This window comes from Hemisphaericaspora subhashii, assembly GCF_019202705.1.
Source record: "Hemisphaericaspora subhashii strain CBS 10753 chromosome Unknown scaffold42, whole genome shotgun sequence".
Taxonomy (NCBI): domain Eukaryota; kingdom Fungi; phylum Ascomycota; class Pichiomycetes; order Serinales; family Debaryomycetaceae; genus Hemisphaericaspora; species Hemisphaericaspora subhashii.
This window is the reverse complement of record NW_026057306.1, coordinates 85,204-106,399: the sequence shown is the minus strand read 5'-3', so window position 1 is coordinate 106,399 and position 21,196 is coordinate 85,204. Positions and strand designations below refer to the sequence as shown.

Below are 21,196 nucleotides of genomic sequence, written 5' to 3'. Positions count from 1 at the left end.
TGTGACATCTACTTACCTTCCTTTTGAAAGTGGGATCAATTAATAATTGAAACAATCAACTTTGTAAAAGGTCAAAAGGAAAAAAAAAAAAAATTGATTTTATACGATTGTGTTCCCAAACACCGAAAAATAATTTACAACGGTAACCATCAACTTATGGTAATTATGTGAGATTCAATTTGTCTCCCTCTCTCACTCTAGTCTATGTAACCCTAGCATCACATGATTACTAACTAGAATAAGAAGATCATCTTATGGACCCCTCCTTCTCCTCCCCCATTTCTCCCTCCTTCCCCTTTAATTTAGTTACCTTCCGTTCAATTTAATTCTTACCACTTTTTTTTCTTTAACGTTCTGTTTCACCACTTAAACTTCCTAAATAATACGACTACACCACATAAACCACACTCAAGCCCAAAAAAAAAAAAAATATCAATTTAATTTTTGAATTATTAATTAAAATCAGACACCAAAATTTTTTTCATACAAAGTTCACCCTTTCTTCCTTGTCTCTGAGTCTTCATACTTGATTAAGTATTAGCATTTCCGTTATAAGAATATAAACCATAAGAACCAAGAGCATCCTGTCAACTCATACACAATGGACCCAACACACGATCCCAATTTCACCCCTCCTTCCAAGAATTTAAATATGGAGCCACCGGCACCTTCTTCCAAAATACCAATTAACGTTCCTATACAACCTTATGTATTAGCTGATTTAGGTGAAGCATTAGATTTACCCACATCCCATCCAAGATCTAATAGAATTTATTCCATTTCAAATGAACAACATATTGAAGGGAAATATCATTCCAAGATCCCAAGAATCCATACTGAATTAATGAGTTCATCTTCTTCCGACGACGAAGTAGTTATAACAGATGATTCCCCCTATCCGGAACCAATAGAAGAACAAGCAGGAAGTAGCAGTTCCCAAAAGGGCGGACAATCTTCAGGTCAAGAAATCTTACCTGCTAGTATTCAAGTGAAATCTTCCCAGATCGCCGACTTGGAAGAAGTGCCTCATGGAATTCAAAGGCAAGCTTCGGAATTATCAGAATATCAATTCCCAACTCATAGATTAGCCACAACTTTACTGGATGATAGTAAATACCCCTTGGTTATAGTTGCATGTGGATCTTTCTCACCCATAACTTATTTACATTTACGAATGTTTGAAATGGCTCTAGATTCAATTACGGAACAAACAAGATTTGAAGTTATTGGAGGATATTATTCCCCAGTTTCATCCAATTATAAAAAAGCGGGTTTGGCTCCAGCTCATCATCGTGTAAGAATGTGTGAATTGGCATGTGAAAGAACTTCAAGTTGGTTAATGGTTGATGCATGGGAATCATTGCAACCAAGATATACTCGTACCGCATTAGTATTGGATCATTTTAATGAAGAAATAAATGTGAAATTAGGTGGTATTAAGACTAAAAGTGGTGAAATGAGAGGAGTTAAAATTATGTTATTAGCCGGGGGAGATTTAATTGAATCAATGGGTGAACCTGATGTTTGGGCAGATTTAGATTTACATCATATATTAGGAAAATATGGATGTTTGATTGTTGAAAGAACAGGATCAGATGTTAGAAGTTTTTTGTTAAGTCATGATATAATGTATGAACATAGAAGAAATGTATTGGTAATTAAACAATTGATTTATAATGATATTTCAAGTACAAAAATACGATTGTTTATTAGAAGAGGAATGTCAGTACAATATTTGTTACCTAATTCGGTTATTAGATATATCCAACAACATAATTTATATTGTGATTCAGAACCTGTTAAACTGGTTATGTCTGATAGAGCTGATTAGATCTTCCTACGGCCAAGAGCTCAAGTTCGTTTCATTCAACCCGTCCAGCCAAGGACTAAGCTGCAATCCCGACAGTTGCACAGACTAAGGAGAGATGTCATTTATGGCACTTTTGTGACTTTAGGAAACATACACATTATACATTTTCATTTCTTCATAATTCAGGTTTTAGATATTTAATCATATAGAGTTTTATATCCCTTATAAGTTTTCTCATTTTGCTTAATTTAATGTATTACATACTCATCTATAATACTTACAATCAACTACATCATTATGGTTCACAACTTGAAAAGTTAAACATGTTATATAAAATTGTGAAGTCCTTTAATCATAAAAATAAATAATAATCATATAGAGAAGAAAAACAATACAAACTTATAAATTACTTACTTACCATTCTTGAGCTCTGTTACCATATGGAGATTTCTTTGTACCTCTAATTGGTTTGATTAATTTTGAACCACCTTCCAAGAATGAGAATACTTCTCTTCTTTTGGCTTCATATTTAGCAATGAAATCTTCCTTTTGTAAAGTTAACCCAATATCATCTAATCCATTAACTAAACAATGTTTTCTAAATGGTTCAACATCAAAATTTTCAATTAAAACTTCATCAGTTTCACCATCTCTGATTTGTTGTTGTGGTAAATCAATAGTTAATCTATGACCAGATTTAACAACCGGAATCAATTTTTCTAAGATAGTTTCTTGTGGTAATCTAATTGGTAATAAGAAATTCTTGAAAGAATTATTATAGAAAATATCACCAAATGATGGAGCAATAATACATTTAATACCAAAATCTTTTAATGCCCAAGGAGCATGTTCTCTTGAAGAACCACAACCGAAATTATCACCAGTAACTAATAAGACTTCAGCTTTTGTATAAGGTTCAACATTTAAGACGAAATCAGTTTCAACATCTTTACCAGTAACTGGATCTTTGGTATATCTAGCTTCATAGAATAAACCATTCTTTAAACCGGTTCTCTTAATGGTTTTCAAGAATTGCTTTGGAATAATAGCATCAGTATCCACATTGGCCTTATAAAGAGGAGCAGTAATACCAGTTAAAACAGTAAAACTATCAATAACACCAGTTGGAGCATCAGTCTTGACACTTGGTTTTGGAATGTCATTAATTCTTTCATTTTCAGTAGCTGGAGTTTCTTCAACATATTGCTTTTCATGTTCATATACAGCATCTTGTAATTCTTTATCTTCAATTTCACTTTCAATATGAACTAAAGGTTCATCATGATTATTATATTCAAATTCACGAATATCGGTGAAATGCCCCTTAATGGCAGCAGCAGCAGCCATAGCAGGAGACATTAAATGCGTTCTAGATCTTGCACCTTGACGACCTTCAAAGTTTCTATTGGAAGTAGATGCACATCTTTCTTCAGGATCCAAGATATCAGGATTCATACCAAGACACATAGAACACCCAGCTTCTCTCCATGAAAATCCAGCAGCTTCGAAAATCTTATCTAAACCTTCCTTTTCGGCTTGTTGTTTGATTAATCCAGAACCAGGAACAACTAAGACCAATTTAACATTATCGGCTTTCTTGTGTCCTTTGGCAACTTTAGCAGCTTCACGTAAATCTTCAATACGAGAATTAGTACAGGATCCAATAAAAGCTTTATCGATTTTAATTTCTTTTAATGGAGTGTTTGGAGTTAAACCTTGATATTTTAATGCTCTTTCCATACCTGCTTTCTTGATTGGATCGGTGACATTAGCTGGATCAGGGACTTTGGCAGTAATTGGTAATGCATCTTGTGGAGAATTACCCCATGTTATAGTTGGAACAATATCAGAAGCTTTAATTTTAATATCATAATCGAATTTAGCATCAGGATCAGAATGTAAAGTTTTCCAATATGCAACTGCTTTTTCCCATTCATCACCCTTTGGAGCTAATGGTCTTCCCTTGATATAATTGAAAGTAGTTTCATCAGGTTGGATCATACCAGCACGAGCACCTGCTTCAATTGCCATATTACAAATAGACATTCTTGCTTCCATTGATAAATTTTCAATTGCTTTACCGGCAAATTCAATAACACATCCAGTACCACCAGCAGTACCAATAACACCAATCACATGTAAAACTAAATCTTTAGAAGTTATACCTTCATTTAAATCACCATCGATAAAGATTCTCATATTTTTTGATTTAGTTTGAATAATAGTTTGAGTAGCTAAAACATGTTCAACTTCAGAAGTACCAATACCAAAAGCTAAAGAACCAAAGGCACCATGAGTGGAAGTATGAGAATCACCACAAACTACAGTTGTACCAGGTAATGTAAAACCTTGTTCTGGTCCAACAATATGCACAATCCCTTGTCTTGAATCATCCATACCGAAATAAGCAACATCAAAATCAATCACATTTTGTTCTAATGTCATAACTTGTAATCTAGAATCATCTTGTTCAATAAATGATTCAACATCCTTAAAATTGGCACGAGAAACAGTTGGAATATTATGATCAACGGTGGCAAGTGTACAATCGGTTCTTCTGACTTTTCTACCGGCATTCTTTAATCCTTCAAATGCTTGTGGTGATGTCACTTCATGGACCAAATGTCTATCAATGTATAATAAGTAAGATCCGGATTCATCTTTGTGAACAATATGGTCTTGGAAGACCTTGTCGTATAATGTTCTAGGAGCCATTGTGTGGAGAGGGAGGGGGGATATTAGTATTAATGATATATGTTTATACAAATGAGAAAAATCTTTTCAATTGAAATGGCCATTCAAGGGTCACTTTATATAACAAGGCGCTTTCGGATGGAAATTTTCATGCGTCATTTTGCGGGCAGAAGACAAAGAAGTAGTTCGCCGGTACCGCTCCGGTGCGGAATGCCAGCCAATTACAAAATCCCTGTTCTTAAGCAAAAAAACAAAAAAACCGGCCCTTAAAAAAATTTAATCATGTGACTCATATGGTCATGTGACTAGTCACGTTGTTTCTTAACCTGTAAATCTGACAAATTTACAGGTTGAATCAAGAAAGATTAAGGGTCGTGCACTTGTTAACAAATCAATCCTTTCTCTCTTCTACATTTACAACCATTTTGAACCGATAGCTTAACACCATTCTTCAATTGGTAAGCTAAATAGGGAAGTACGAAAGATGATGCCTGCAAGTGGTAGACGGTCGAAGATTAGACCACCAAGAAAATCTCTTGTAAGTTCAACTATTGACAATTCGAATAATAATAATAATGATCCATCATTAGATTTTGAAAAATCATGGTTAGTATTAGCCAATGCAATAAATCAAATTCAAAATAAAAATGTTTCCAACTTATCATATGAACAATTATATAGAAAAGCTTATGTTTTGGTTATTAGAAAATATGGTGCGAAATTATATGATAATGTAGGTAGTGTCATAACTCAACATTTATTAAATAGACGTCAATATCTAGTGTCAATTTCAACTGGTAATGAAGAATTCATGAAGGCAATTATACAAGAATGGAATGAACATTTGCAAGCAATGAAGTTTATAAGTGATGTTTTGATGTATCTTAATCGAGTATATGTTAAGGAACAAAAGAAATTGTTAATTTATGATCTTGGAATTCAATTGTTTAAAGATAATATCATTAGATATAATGGAGATGAAGTTGGTCATAGACTTGTACATATAGTGATTGATGAAATTACAAAAAGTAGAAATAAAATTGCAATTACTTCAAATATGTATATTACAAAAGTTATTAATATGTTGGAATTATTGGTTGAATCAACTAATTCTGAAATTCAATATGGGGAAAATTATTATCAAACGGTATTTGAACCTTTATTCCTTTCAAGTTCTCATGATTTCTTTACTAATTTATCCCAACACCTAATTGGATATTCACTGGGTTCAAAATACTTATATGAGGCCAATCAATTCATCAAAGATGAAGAAAATCGAATCAAATTTTATTTACCTTCTTCGACATATCCCAAACTTATAGAGCTTATGAACAATATACTTATTAAAGATAAAATTGATGGAATAATATTACTTCCTTATGAACAGCAAGGTCTTGAATATTGGTTGAGACCAATAATGACCAACATTTTCGAAGATAAAAATGATACCTACAATTATACTGATTTTGCCTTGCTATATAACCTCATTGGTCGCATCGATGAAGATTATCAGTTGTTAAGAGCTAGATTAAAAGAAGGCATAATAAATCAAGGGAAAACAATTCCCGAATTTGTCAAAGCATCAATTGAATCCAGTGGAAGTGGTGGTGGTAGTGCTACATATAAGAAATCATCATCAACATCTTCTACAGCATTCGCTACCAAATGGATAGAAACGATTATTAAGTATAGACAACAAATGTCATTAATTTTAGCACATTCATTTGATCATAGTCCAATTATTGAACAAGCTATTACATTTGGAATGAGAGAATTCATAAATGGAGCACCAAATAAGCGTGGGACAGGACCAATCCAAGTTAATGCTCCTGAAATGTTATCAATATATATGGACTCTGTTATAAAACAGTTAGGGAAAGGTTCGGCAAGTAAAGAAGTTGCATTACAATCAGGGGATCAAATTGAAGATTTCATAAATAAATCTATTCAATTTTTACGATTTATCAAAGATAAAGATGCATTCGAAGCAAATTATGCTAATCATTTTGCCAAACGATTTTTGAATTCAAAAGGACCCTCACAAACTATTACCAAGGGGATTAATATCGAAGAATTAGTGTTATCCAAACTTAGTGAAGAATTGGGAACATCTTCACTAGATAAAATTATCAAAATGAATAAAGATATTAAACTGTCGAAAGATATAACCAACGATTGGAAGAGATATATAACAAAACAGGATAAACCAGAATTGATAGAATTGGAATTGAAGATATGTAATGTTACTGATTGGCCAAAATCAATGACCAAGGATTATAAATGGTTTTCAAAAACCGAAAATGAAGATACACCTTTCATATGGCCTCGTCAACTACGTAATACCATCCGGGAATTTGAAGAATTTTGGTGCTCTGGTAAAAAGAATGATAATAAATCCTTATTTTGGACACCTAAATTTGGTTCAATGGATTTACGAATATCATACCCTTCAAGAACTTATGAAATAAACATGTCCACATATGCAGGTATAATTATGTTGCTATTTGCTCCTCAATCTACTAATCTCGATGGCTCAATGGTCCTGGCATTTGAAGAAAACAAACAATTGACGTATCTTGAGATTGCTGAGCGGACAGGTATTCCCGAGTTAGAATTAAAGAGACATTTACAATCAATCGCTGTAGCTCCTAAACTGAGATTGTTAATTAAAAGTCCGATGTCGAAAGATGTGAATGAGAGTGATGTTTTCAGATTGAATGAGAAATTCAAATCACCTTCCATTAAAGTTAAAGTCCTTACTGTTTCTGCTTCTTCTTCAGCAGCTACCACTACAGGCACAACAGCAACAAAAACGTCTAAAGCAAAAACAGAAAGACAAGAAGAATCAGAAGAAGTACAAGGAAATATCCTCGAGGGTCGTAAGATTCAAGTCAATGCGGCAATTGTGAGAATTATGAAATCTCGTCATACAGTGAAACATCATGAGTTGGTGGAAGAATTACATAAACAATTATCGAATAGGTTCCAACCGCTGATGATTTTGATTAAACAAAGAATTGAAGATTTGATTCTGAAAGAATACTTGAAACGTGACGAAGAGGATAGAAATATTTATCATTATGTTGCGTAGTTACATATATATATATGAATCGGTTTATCTATTTATAGAACTTTAATACATATTTTTACGGGTGTTGTTTATTTATATCTCTTTTAAATACTTTTTGTAAAATGTTAACTCAATACAGAGTGAACGAAAAACCTCATTATGCTCAAGCAAAAAAAAATAAACCTTTCAATAACAAATTAATAAATTGTAACAAAGGAGAAGAAGAAGGAGCCATAAACAAATAAACGAATAATGTCAGCTAATGATATATTGGATGTGTTGAACATTCAAAGGGATGAGCATCATCAACAACAACCACCTAAAAAGAAACAAAAGACTAGCAATGAATCTACTCCAAAACCACCTACTGGTATGGCAAGGGAATTATATAATTTAATTGGTCCTAATACTCCTGCTATTAACCTTTCTTCAACTACTACTGGAATTAAAGATAATCGTAAATTTAGACCTTCTCCTTGGACTAGAGTATCATTTAACCCCAATAAACAACTGGACAAGAGCGTCACTTTACACCATTGGGTAAAAGGTTCTAAAGAATTATTGGAACAAGAAGAATTGGAAAATAAGCCTTATTTCTTTGGGAAATATAATGTAAATTTAGATATACCTGATTTGGTAGATGAAGAAACTTATGACAAATTTATGAATGAAATTAAAGAACATGAAAAACGTATTCAAAAAGAAAGAGAAGCTAAAGAATTGGAAAGACTCGAAATTGAAAGAAAAGAAAAGGAGCAAAAAGACAAAGAATTAAGACGAATTGAAGATGAAAAGGCAAAGCAAACTAAATCAGACAGTACTAAGAAACAGGACGATGCTAAGGATAAGCAATCAAATCAAGATGGTTCTTCCAACACAGAGGAAATAGACAAGAAGAAATCAGATAACGAAGCTCCTAACGAAGATAAGAAACAAAAGGATGACGAAACTAAGGAAAGGGCTACTAAACAACCTCAACCAGATGATGACACTCAAGATCCGAAAACAAAAGATCAAACCTTAAACAAAGATTCGTCAGTGGAAAATAACCAAGAAAGCAAGAATGATTCCACAGACTGGACATACGAAGAAACAAAGTACTTATTTGAGTTATGTAAATCATTTGAATTAAAATGGCCAATAATTTATGACAGATATTATTACCCAAGTGATCGTACTTGTGAAGATTTAAAAGAACAATTTTATAGAATATGTATCAAAATCCTAGAATCTCGAGAAACAAAAAGTACTGGAATTATCGAGTCATTAAAAGCATATTCCAAATCTCGTGAACTTGAAAGAAAACAATATCTTGAAAATCTTTTAAAGAGAACCCCAGCAGAAATCGCCGAAGAAGAATCACTCGTTATAGAAGCAAGAAGATTTGAATTGGCTGCTAAAAAGATGTTAATGGAAAGATCAAATTTACTCACTCTTTTGGATTCTCCTCAAACTACTCAGAATGTACTGCAATATCAATCTTCACAAGGTTTGGCTAATCTATATAACAATTTAATGATTTTTGATAAGTATCAAAAGAAGAAACAAATGCAACAAAAATCAGGCTCATTGGCTAATCAAGAACCGGTTCCTCCTCCAATTCCTATGGCTGCTTCTTCTTCATTCAAAAAAGATAGAGGTTTCCAAACTCACTTGCAACAATATTTGTCAAGTTTATTAAAACAACATCAACATTCCAACCAAGCTGTAAAACAGGAAGCAGATGCAATCCAGCAATTATTAATGAAGAGATTAACCCAAAAAGAAGAAGAAGCATATGGGTTATATTACCATGGTGCAGAAAAACTTACTCCTGGAGTAGGATTAAGATCAGCACAACGATTACCTGCATTACAACAAAAGCAATCAGTATTAAAATCTGTGAATACTTTGTTACAAGAATTGGATATTCCAACTGGTGGTGGAACTACTTGGAAACCAGTTATGCCTACTAGAAAAACAATGTCGAAGTATGATGAATTGATTAGAGCAGTGGTTACTTTGTTGGAAGTAAAGAGAGCTAGAGATAAACTTGAATCTGAAATTAGATTAATCAAGAGTCAACGAGGGCTCCAGTAATGTAAAATAAATAAATAGATTAGTTATGTATTATTATTATATCGGTTGTTCTATATTTGTATCAAAATCGTATTCGTACTCTAAACAACCTGTAGGATTTGAAGGAATATACCGACTCTCCAAATTGTTAATATCCTGTTGAAATGCTTGAATCAATTGAAGTGAATCCTTTTCACCAGTTCTTTTAAATACGGAATCATGTCCACCATGTAAGATATCGCTTAAGTTGTAACTTGAATACAAATATTTTGATTCAAATTCTTCATCCCTAGTCCTATATGATTCGATGAATCTTAAAATAAACTCAGTTATCCTTTCTGATTCACGATATCCTTCCAAAGTTACTCCGCTTTGACGTAAAACATCAACAGTGGTTCTCAAAGATTTCAATCTAAAATAATCATCTTCTGAATCTCCAATATCACGTATTCTGGGTATATTGCACAACATATTCAAGAACTTCATAAAATTTTGATCACATATATCATACCTAAACCCATTACAAATCGATTCTTGGAAATACTTCAACAAAAACCAAACTGATTTCCACCGGTAATGTTCATACTTCAATATCTCATGCACGTATATCGAAACTAGATGATATAACAACTCAATATCACCAGACAAAGTTTCATCCATTTTCAGAATCCATACTTTATCAAATAATACAACTCTATTACATTCAAAATGAATCGTCTTAAGTCTATCATTGATGGGAATTCGTTTAAGTTCAATCAACGATAATTCTGCTCTCTGAATTCCTAATTTGGAAGCTAACTCAGACAATAACAACAACGAATCATCAGTAATAAAATCAAAGAAATATCGTTGGACGAGTTTGACCACTTTACAACAGAATTCTTTGTACCATGACGATGAATAATATTTATCATATTCTGTGGATAGACCTTTTGTTATATCATTGATGTATTTTTGTTCATCAATGGTGCTGAGTTTCGTGTGGATGGAAAGGTTATATATAAAATTATGCACAATCACATGCCGGGAATTCTTCAATAAGATCGATGTAACTTCGTCGGGAATTAACTTCTTTTGATACATAAACAATATCCACTTATCTTTATTAAGATGGTTAAGCAACGTCGGTAAATGAATTGAAGAATTAAACTTTGTAATTTCTCTAAGAACACTTCTAGTAACCATCTCTTTACAACCTTTCAAATTATAATATCGAAGTATACCAACATAAAAATATATCCCAAACTTCTCTCGCAGTTGGACATTCCCCGTATATGGGAACGTCTGCAACACAATCTTTTCCCAATTTGGGGTTGGAAATAACGATGAACATCTAAGCCATAATGAAATACATAATTCGATGAATTTGGACACTGTCATTTCTTCAGATCGGCTAGATAATGGAATACGACCCATTTGTCGATGTAATATTTTCAAAACCAAATCTTCAAGACTATGAAGAATCTTTAAATTTGACATCAGGTGGAATTTAGTCTTATACGGAGTGATATTGATACAAATTTTCAAATATAATTCAAATAATTCAAAACATAACCTATCGGGCATTTCCGAAGATAATCCTCTTGTCATGGCTAATAATTCGAACTGCAGGGTAGCCATTTCTGCGTCTTGGACAACCAATAACTTATTCATCTGCTTTAAGAACCGCTTCCATAATTTGAAAATACCAGGTATGGTATAATAACTCTTTATAAAACAATTCGTCAACATTATAAATGCTTCGACGGGGAGTTTTAGACCTTTTTTGGGAATAATAATCTCTGAAAATGTTATCAAAGCATCCAGGGCAAGTTTGCACAACCCAACAACATCACCCTCACTATCTTCCACCTGTCCAAGCCCACCAAATAATTCTTGAATCTGATTATTTAAATCCACATTTGAGATCAGTGAAAGTAAAATAAGAAAATTCAATCGATTAATAAACATAACTTGTCGAGTCTGACTGTCATCCACGGCATTAAAGATAGATCCAGAGGATGTGAATAATTTAATAACCAATCGCTTCACCTTTATAGGCTCGGATAATCCCAGCACATACCAATATAGCAATTGCATGAATTGTTCAAAAAATGTATCATCAGGTATATCAAATCGACTACTCACCTGTGATGAAATCAATTCAGGCATACCTATCTCATCCACAAAATTTGCAAATCTTCGATTTGTTATTGAGCCATAAATCTCAAGGATTGTCTTTTCTTCAGTCGGCCATCCTCGTCTTTGATTCAAAGCATATATCATTTCAATATATCGATAAAAGAATTCCGGGTTGGTTAAATGAGTGGATTTCTGAAATACTAAATGAAGGGGATTCCAGGAATATCCCCGATTACGTATGAAACAGAGACAAAATACCGCTTCTAACAAATTCTGAATATTAGTTGGATGATGATATGTCTCGATAGCAGACGTGATCGATTTCCACCATTGATTTTGGAGGTCCAATAATGTATATATGATATGAAATGATTCGGAATCTTGTGTTGAACAATTCAGTTGAAGGGAATACTTGTCAAATTGGTCCAAATCGAACGAATCAAAGAAAATTTCCCAGTATTGTCTTGAGTATTTGAATAATTGAACGTCCTTATCGATCATACACTCTCCACTACTGAAATATGCCATTCGTGACATAGTATAATGCAATAAGGCGAAATATGATATATACCGTTTCTTAAATCCAGGTGACATATTATGATTCAGAATCAACGCATCCAAACAAAGACTGACCAATTTCCAATCCCTATCAGCCGGAGACTCTTGTATCATTAACACCCATTGAATCAATCCTCGTACACAATCATATATACTGTCTGAAATTGTCTCAAACAAAAGATTGGAATTCTTGAAGGTTCGAACTAATTGTGCAACTAATCTTTGAGCATTAAGACGTGAATTTTTGCCATTTACCAATGAGAACAAATAGGCTTGTTGATTGAATGTAATCGTGAAATTATCTTTGTGAAACTGGTATGACCTACCTTGTTCGAGTTTTTGAATTTGACGTATATCGATAATATCAAGAATGCTTCCCGTGGAAAATTGTGCACTGCGATTCGGGATAAAAGAATCCAGGGATGATTGTCTCTCCTCAACATATCTATGATCACTTTCAGCTTCGAATATCGTGGTTGATAGAATTGGTTTTCTCAGAAATAAATAATCATTCTTGTCAATGTCAGGATTTATTGCGGTAAGAAAGCTATCTATGCTTCCCAAATTTCCGTTCTTCTTTGACATCTTTTGCTTATGATGTCGCCTTTTTGTGCTCTTTGGTATTGTTATTGATTTCACAGCTAATCTGCCCCTAGGTTCACCGGTTCTTCTCTTAATTGGTGTTGCTCTTTTCCTTGAGACCGTTCTTGGGCGATTTGATCCAGTACTGGGTGGTCCATGACTAGTTGGTAAATGCAGTTGTTTCAATCTGCTACTGCCTCTGTTTCCTGCGCCACTGGCACCGATTCTTTGCTTCTTTCTCGGTGGAACCCCGGATTTTTTCGACTTCTTGGAAGAGCCAGCAAGCATCATATTGATATTATCCAGCTCCCTTACTTCACCAAAATCATCATATCCAAAATCATAATTTGTGTCTTCTTCTGCAGCTTGGGGCTGATTGTCGCTAGACGTGTTTTCTATAGGGAGGCTTGTTGAAAATAGGTCATTGTCGCTATGATCTGCCTCTTCGGGCTCGGAATTGGAGGAATCAGATATAATCGAATATGTTTCAAATCTTTCCAAATCTGTGACCAAGTTTTTGTCAACATCAGGGTTCTGATATAATTCATGATACAACTCATTCGATGTGTCATATACTACTGACTCATCCACAAACCCATCAAATTCGTAAAAGTTGGTTCTGCTAGATGACGGTCTAGGAGCAGATTTTCGTACAGCCATACCTTTACGCATTTCCACTTGCTTTTGTTGATCTCTCCTATTCCCTGATTTAGGTCTCGGTTTATAAATTTGCAACCGTTTTGCCGATTCTGGAAGTACTCCTTTTAGAACATTTCGCTCGTGTCTATATCTTCCACCTACCCTAACTAACGTATCCAGGTTGTCGGAGTTTGTATCTGATCCGGCTCCTTCTTCATTATCACTTATGACTAGAGAATGATGTTTATTGACTGATTCGAGCAATTCATCGTCATCACTATAATAATCCCCATTCAAATCATCTTGATCTATATCTCCGTTCATCTGAGATGGATCTTGAAATTCAATATCATACAGCTCTTTCCATTGCTCTTCCTTTTCCTTTTGCTGTGCCAGTTGGGACTGTTTTCCTAGAATGGTATAAAAATTCTTGGATCTATACTTTTCATCCCTCGGATTGGATTGTTTTAGTTTCACATAATTATAATTCAAGTATTTCACCACTGTTTCTAAATCATGATTATTCTCTTCATATATTTCATTAAGATAATTCACGTCTGATAAGCCTAAATAGTGTGCTTGATCGGCAAGATAAGGATGTGTACTGGCAAAATTCCGCTTCCTCAAGCCTCTTCTCGATACCACATTCAGTCGTGAATCTAAATAGTTTTGCAAATGGTGATTATTCTCGTGTTCCTGTTCATGATCATTTGTATTTGGTTCTTCTGGAACTTGGACGTCTGTTTGTTGATTTCCTTCGGTGGGGTTATTGTCAATATCTTGACTATTTTCAAATGAATGTGCTGTTGCAATTGGATCGTCTAGAATATTTTGGCTATCACTATTCTGAGGATCATCAGCACGGAGTGAGTCTTGAAGGAAGATATCTTGAACTTCTTCTTCACTATCATTTACAACCTCATCATTACTTTTCTGTGATGAAATTAACCCCTGACTTAATTCTTGTAAAAGACTAGCATAATTGGTATATTCAATAAGCTTATCTTTTGTTTCCTGTCTCTTTCTAGGTGATAGCTTATTCAAATTGTTCTGTAGTAGTCTTGTGGATATCCTATCATTCGATAGTAGTTCATACTCATAATCATCTGAATCTGAAACATAATCCAAACTCAGCATGATGTCATAAAATTGTTATTAGCGATGTTGATTCTGTTAATGATATAATCATAAGTATATCTCTAATCCTTCTAATTGGCTATCTGATACAGTAGAAGATATTTACAAAGGGTCTATTTTGAAAGATGGTGGTTGTGAAAAATAATATTTTCAAATCACGTCTTGCTATGAGAAAAAAAATAAAACGCGTAACAAAATTAACTATCATCAATTCGTTCAACACACTCAATTTATAAACACAAACTGGCAATGATTTAAAAGGCTCCCATCAGCTAGTGATCTAGTTAAGATGTGATCGTAAATATGTATTAGCGGTAGCTGTCTATAGCCATGGATTAGTTTCAAAGGAGATGAGTCGACGTCTTTAAGAGGTGCCATTTCAATGGGCTTGTGCGACGACAGGAAATGCAGGAATACATAGAACTCCAGCCTCAACAGATTGAATCAGCCATCTTGCATTGCATTCGTACATCAAAAGGGACGCTCGGATCGGCGTTTGTGTTGATTTTCTTTCGGGAAGCTACCGGTGGCATATCATAGGATCTTCTTTGAGAAACCAAAAAGAGTTACAAATTTGATCCTATAGTATCTCATTTTGGTACGCGAAAAGTTTATGGTATGATCTTAATGTGGTTTCTTATAATTATAATAAAGATTTTGTTATGATTACATGCAAGGGTAGTGAATATAAATAACTCCAAATCTTTTCAAATTCACCGCCATGCATTTTTTATTCTTAATTATACTGCAACCTTATAGTCACATATAGAACAGGAAATGCTTCGTTTATTACTTTGTGGTATACTCATGCAACTCACTTCATCAGCCTTGGGACAACCATACTTAGTATCACTTCAAAACACGGAAACATTAGACTCCTTCATGACATATGACCTAAACTATCCATCAGACCAACAAGTCAAACAAAGAATAACAAATTCATTCTCGATTGGGAACTTCTCCGGATTTGTAGGAGATTTCTCGAAGAAGAATCTTCAACGTCTAAAACGATGTCCCCTAGTAATGCAAGTAGTCCCAGATACACCGTTTGTAGCTTATGATATCCAAATTCAAGAAAATGCTCCAAGACACCTTGCTCGTATTAGCCGAAGACGAAGAATGCGCCCAGGGAGAATATATCCGTATGTCTATAAGCCTGAATATATTGGAGAAGGTGTGAATGCTTATGTGATTGATTCTGGAGTTGCGGTAAACCACCCAGAATTTGAAGGCCGCGCTAAACCTGGTAAAGATTTCACTGAAGAAGGCTCGGGAGATACAAATGGCCATGGATCTCATGTGGCTGGTTTGATTGGTTCGAAGACCTATGGTGTTGCAAAAGGGGTGGAGATTATTGAAGTTAAGGCGTTGAATAGTAAAGGAACAGGTTCACTTAGTACAATTCTTGCAGCGATTGAATTTGCAGTAAACCATAGGACACAGTCCGGTAAACAGGGGGTTGTAAATCTATCCTTGGGTTCATATAAGAATCAAGTTTTGAACCTTGTGATTGAAGAAGCAGTAAAGACAGGCTTGATTGTAGTGGTGGCTGCCGGGAACTCGAATACTGATGCTTGCTTGGCCAGTCCTGCCAGTTCACCAGCTGCTATTACCGTTGGTGCAATTGATGATACGTATGATACATTGACAAGTTTTTCAAACTGGGGAGAATGTGTTGATATATTTGCTAGCGGATCTGGTGTTGAGAGTGTCAATATACATAATTCTTCGCAACCGCTGACGCTTTCCGGTACATCGATGGCTGCGCCTATTGTGTCTGGTTTGGTGGCAAATTTATTGAGTGAGGGTATTCCACCTGATAAGATTAAAGAAACGTTGCTCAAACGATCAGTGAAGAATCGAATGCATTTATCGTCGTTACTTTATAGGAGGAAGACTCCAAATAGAATAGCGTACAATGCTATTTAGGGTGTACAAGTAGATGAGACTTTTTGTAGAATATATTATTAATGAAATACGAAAATTATCAATAAACCTTTTAGTAAAATGTGACTCCTCTTCCAACAAAGAATTTTTAATACTTTCAGAACATGTCAGTGGTTTCTTGAATCGATTCAAAATCTACGAAAATTCAGTTACGCCGCCTAAATCTTCTTTGTGGATAGAAACGAGCTACAGTGATATAGTTCCATATTCAAAGCGTTGGAAGACCAATCAAAAACTATTGCTTAATTAACTAAGTATCAACTTAGAGTGTCTAATTCTATATTATAAATAATCTACATTCATACCCCACTCAGACAAGAACTGATCCTTCCCTACTACTTTCTTCTTGCGACATCTCGATATATTCAATCTCTTCATCGTTACCATATTCGCCATATGTTAAATACCCTTGGACTTGATGGCTATAGAAATAAGTTCTATCATATGGATTTAGCTTAAGTCCCTTCTCTAACCTATGCACCAAATCAGGATTCGAAGTGAATGGTCTTGAAAACCCAATTAAAGTTCTATCATCAGCGTCAACATCTTTTAATAAATGTTCATAATGTTGCACAGTCCCATTACTTATTCTTAAATTCATGGCATTCGACTTGATTGCAAACGGATCACCCTTGTAATTAGTAGCATATCCTCCTGTTCTAATCAAAACTCCTGACCAATAAGGAAGCAAAACGTCATTTGTTTTACCAGTTGGATCAGCATCACCAGATCCGGAGACTCGAGCCTCTGTGATTGAGATATACGCTATTTCATTCCCTTCTGATTTCCTCTGTTCGATTTCTCTCATTATTAATTTACAGAATTCCAATGGTGGGAAGTCATCGGTAAATTCATTGTCATAACCAGGGTACACCATTCCGTTATGAGATGACCAAGCTGAGATTCTAACCCCGACTTTCTTAGGTCCAATGACAGGATGACTAATACATCTATCAAGGATCTCTAAAAGAAATCTACACCTGTTACTAACAGAACCTCCATATTTGTCAGTTCTTTTGTTAGACAAAGGAGATAAAAATTGTTCTATAAGGAATCCACTTGTAGCGTGTAATTCAATAAAATCAAATCCACATTTAGTAATGCAATTTACAGCGGCATTTATGAAATCGTCTTGAAGTTGGTGGATTTGTTCAACAGTCAACTCGGTCAATGGGTATTCCAATTCTTGTGCCTTTTCTTTATTAGCTTGGGAGTGATATTCAGCTGAAGGGGCAATATATGGAATTCCAGCATCCTTTAAAGCTTGAATGTTTGACGCACGACCAGCGCCAAAAATTTGACATGAGACATAACTTCCATTAGCATGGATTGCGTCAGTGATTTGTTTAAATCCGGCACATTGTTCGTCAGACCAGAGACCAGCTTTGTATGGAACTAGACCCGATCTTGGAGATACCATACATGATTCGTAGATGATGAGGGAACCTCGATATTTAGATCTTGACTCATAGTACTCAGCTATGATATCAGTTGGTTGATAAGTTTTAGGGCAGTTTCTTGATCTGGTGGTTGGTGCATGCACTACACGATGATTTAACTCTATATTCCCTACTTTGATAGGTCTGAATAAATTTGAGTCACGAAGTTCATTGGAGATTGTCATTTTAAGAAAGTAGTGTCTATTCAAAGTTTTAAGTTTATGAAATGAAGAAGAATGGATAGAGGCTGTATTTAAAATCTTTTTACAATTTCTTGACTTTAAAAACATCTCTAACCACGTTCAGAATAAATTATTTGAATGAAATCGGATAATAAATCCGCTTGCCGAGATCCCGGCGTTTTCAAATTATTTTTAAAACAGGGCGGAAAAAGAAACTTTAAAGTTTATGGCTTAAAGTTTGTCTCTGGCTGATGGCGAGTTTAGAACAAGTAGTGAGGAATTAGGAAAAGAGTAAGGCAGAGAGACTAACCTAATCATTATGCTAAATTTTGCCACTGCCTGCTGGCTGGATGTGCTTCAGATGGTTATAAATAATATAGAGAAGCCTTGAGGGTTATACGAATGAATTGTAGTATTGAGACTTCAAATTAACAGATAATGATAGATATCGTACATCTGGAGAAACCGTTAGCTGTAAACCTTTGTAACCAGCCAAGCTTCAAGGTTTTCACAAAATATAAGTTAAATTATCTAATAAATATACAGGTTATTGTAACGGTTTCCCTTCCCTACCAAGTTTCTCCGAGGGCATCTCGATATACTCAATGTCATCTTTATTATTATCTCACCATACGTCAAAAATCCTTCGACTTGATGAGTATAAAAATGAGAGCGCTCATAGGGACTCGACTTAAATCCATGCTCTAGTCTATTCGCTAAATCAGGGTTTGACGTAAACGCTCGGCAGAACCCAATCATGGTCCTATCATCCCTGTCAACATCTTTTAATAAATGCTCATAATGCTGTATTACCCCATCTATGATCCTTAAGTTCATTGCATTTGACTTTATTGCAAATGGGTCTACCTTATAGTTTGTAGCATAAGCTCCTGATCTAATGAGAACACCGGACCAAAGAGAAAGCAAAACATCATTTGACTTACCGGTTGAATCAACATCATTAGAACCAGAAACTCGAGGTTCTGTGATTGAGATATATGCGATTTCATTACCTTCCATTTTCCGACGTTCCATTTCTTCCAAGATATGTTTGCAAAATAATAATGGTGGGAAGTTATCATCGTCATTTTACATATCCAGGATATGTCATTCCATCGTGGGTAGACCAAGTTGATATTCGGATCTCAATCTTCTTAGGGCCAATCGCCGGATTACTAATACATCTATCAATAATCTCCAAAAGGAACTTACACCTATTTTGCACTGTTCCTCCATACTCATCTGTTCGATTGTTGGACAGGGGGATATAAATTGCTCAATAAGGAATCCACTTGTGCCATGTAATTCAACGAAATCAAAACCACACATCGTAATACAATTCGCCGCCGCATTCACAAAATCATCCTGCGCTTGGTGTATTTGTTGAACTGACATTTCGGTCAACGGATAATTCAGCTCTAGTGACATATCCTGATGGGCTTGAGATGGGTAAACTGCCGGTGGGGATGTATAGGGGATCTCCACTTCTTTTACAAGCTGAATATTTGACGCCCGTCCTGGTTCAAATGTTTGGCATGAAACATAGCTTCCATTCCTATGAATCGTATCAGTTATTTGTTTAAATCCAACGTATTGTTCCTGAGACCAAAGACCGGCGTTATAGGGATGTAGTCTGGCTCTTGGGGATACCATGCAAGCTTCATAGTTGGTGAGTGTGCCTGGATATTTAGACCTAGCATTGTAGTAGTCAACGATGATATCGGTAGGTCTATATGTTTTGGGGCAGTTTCTTGACCTTGAAGTTGGAGCATGGACTACTCGATGACGAAGCTCGATGTCACCTACTTTGATTGGTCTGAATAAGTTGGAGTCTTGAAGCTGATCTGATATTGCCATTTGAGTACTGTCCTTATCTTATATAGCTACATATCTTTGTGGTAGAAGGAAAATTAATCAAAAATATGAAAATTTTGCAATTTGGTCATTTTAAATATTGGTCATTAATTCTCTGGGGTAATAAAAAAATAATCTAATTATCACCTGATAAAACCGAACAATAAATCCGAGGATCGCTATACGTTAACATCTATGGACTTGTGTTCTATAATGAATTGAGTCGGCATTACGAGAAGGATCCATGTAAAGCCTGTAAATATTCAATACCTAGTGCTGGGCTCGTGGAAGTTTCAACGACCTTTTTCAACTGGCAAACTTTGTTCCTAGGTTGATTTAGAAACATACTCATAGAAGGATTATACTAAAATTATTTTGGAGATGATGATTATGTCAGAATATATCTATGAGATAACAATTCCGATGGTCTAATGAATAATGGAACAGTTGATATCTCGTGGTCTTTTCCAATTCAAATCACTGGATCTTGTTTCTTGAGAAATATAGTAGGTGTTAATAAATTTCTAATTTAATAAAGAAATCAAAAGAGCGTGTAATCAATATTTGTTCAGCCATTGGTATAGGTTCTGTCTACTACGTATGGTACGAGAATTAATGGCTATCTTTCTCTATTTTTGAATAGACAACAATGAGATGCTTTCCTGGAACTGTTACCCGGCTTCTGAATATTCCAGAAGTATACGCACCAAGTATTTCAACGTGCTTTTGAGTTCATTGTTCTAGACTTTCTGGAGAAATAGTAGCAATCCTTTAGAGGGCTGTCTCAATGATTGGTGGTGAAAATATTTATGTCGTATCCTGCATATTAGGGGAGAGAATCTCCTAATGGGCGACGACGAGAGTGAAAACTTTTCTCAGACCATCTTACATAGTTATTAGTAGTATATAGTTGAACTAAGCGAATTAATTTGTATTTTAACCGAGCTAACCTGGGAATTTCTCACCAATCGGCAATACTATGTCAATTTGAATTTATCAGTATAAAATCGTTTCATCATTTTTTAGAAGATCCGATCCGTTAGCTTTCCTAAAAGGGTAATAATCATCCGCATTTCTCGGCTTATCGTTCACTAATGAATAATAA

At 34.9% G+C, this 21,196-nt stretch overlaps 7 protein-coding genes across 7 annotated transcripts; 4 read left to right on the top strand and 3 right to left on the bottom strand. All coding sequences in view use genetic code 12, as the record gives it.

Annotated features, from left to right (window-relative positions):
• Window positions 1–601: 601 nt before the first annotated feature.
• Window positions 602–1,831, top strand: J8A68_003299 (nicotinamide-nucleotide adenylyltransferase; the record flags this gene model as incomplete). The annotated part of the gene is made up of 1 exon (XM_049407141.1): window positions 602–1,831. The coding sequence occupies one exon, from the start codon at window positions 602–604 to the stop codon at window positions 1,829–1,831; it is 1,230 nt and encodes a 409-aa protein (XP_049263449.1).
• A 393-nt stretch (window positions 1,832–2,224) lies between these two features.
• LEU1 (3-isopropylmalate dehydratase) lies at window positions 2,225–4,525 on the bottom strand (the record flags this gene model as incomplete). The annotated part of the gene is made up of 1 exon (XM_049407140.1): window positions 2,225–4,525. One exon carries the CDS (start codon window positions 4,523–4,525, stop codon window positions 2,225–2,227), a length of 2,301 nt encoding a protein of 766 aa, XP_049263448.1.
• Window positions 4,526–4,988: 463 nt separating this feature from the next.
• Window positions 4,989–7,595, top strand: J8A68_003297 (cullin; the record flags this gene model as incomplete). The annotated part of the gene is made up of 1 exon (XM_049407139.1): window positions 4,989–7,595. One exon carries the CDS (start codon window positions 4,989–4,991, stop codon window positions 7,593–7,595), a length of 2,607 nt encoding a protein of 868 aa, XP_049263447.1.
• A 231-nt stretch (window positions 7,596–7,826) lies between these two features.
• SWC4 (Swc4p) lies at window positions 7,827–9,653 on the top strand (the record flags this gene model as incomplete). Its single annotated transcript, XM_049407138.1, has 1 exon — window positions 7,827–9,653. The coding sequence occupies one exon, from the start codon at window positions 7,827–7,829 to the stop codon at window positions 9,651–9,653; it is 1,827 nt and encodes a 608-aa protein (XP_049263446.1).
• Window positions 9,654–9,689: 36 nt separating this feature from the next.
• MMS22 (Mms22p) lies at window positions 9,690–14,669 on the bottom strand (the record flags this gene model as incomplete). Its single annotated transcript, XM_049407137.1, has 1 exon — window positions 9,690–14,669. One exon carries the CDS (start codon window positions 14,667–14,669, stop codon window positions 9,690–9,692), a length of 4,980 nt encoding a protein of 1,659 aa, XP_049263445.1.
• An 807-nt stretch (window positions 14,670–15,476) lies between these two features.
• J8A68_003294 (S8 family peptidase) lies at window positions 15,477–16,598 on the top strand (the record flags this gene model as incomplete). The annotated part of the gene is made up of 1 exon (XM_049407134.1): window positions 15,477–16,598. One exon carries the CDS (start codon window positions 15,477–15,479, stop codon window positions 16,596–16,598), a length of 1,122 nt encoding a protein of 373 aa, XP_049263444.1.
• Window positions 16,599–16,926: 328 nt separating this feature from the next.
• J8A68_003293 (uncharacterized protein) lies at window positions 16,927–20,094 on the bottom strand (the record flags this gene model as incomplete). Its single annotated transcript, XM_049407133.1, has 3 exons — window positions 16,927–18,328; window positions 18,872–19,274; window positions 19,476–20,094. 3 exons carry the CDS (start codon window positions 20,092–20,094, stop codon window positions 16,927–16,929), a joined length of 2,424 nt encoding a protein of 807 aa, XP_049263443.1.
• Window positions 20,095–21,196: the final 1,102 nt, after the last annotated feature.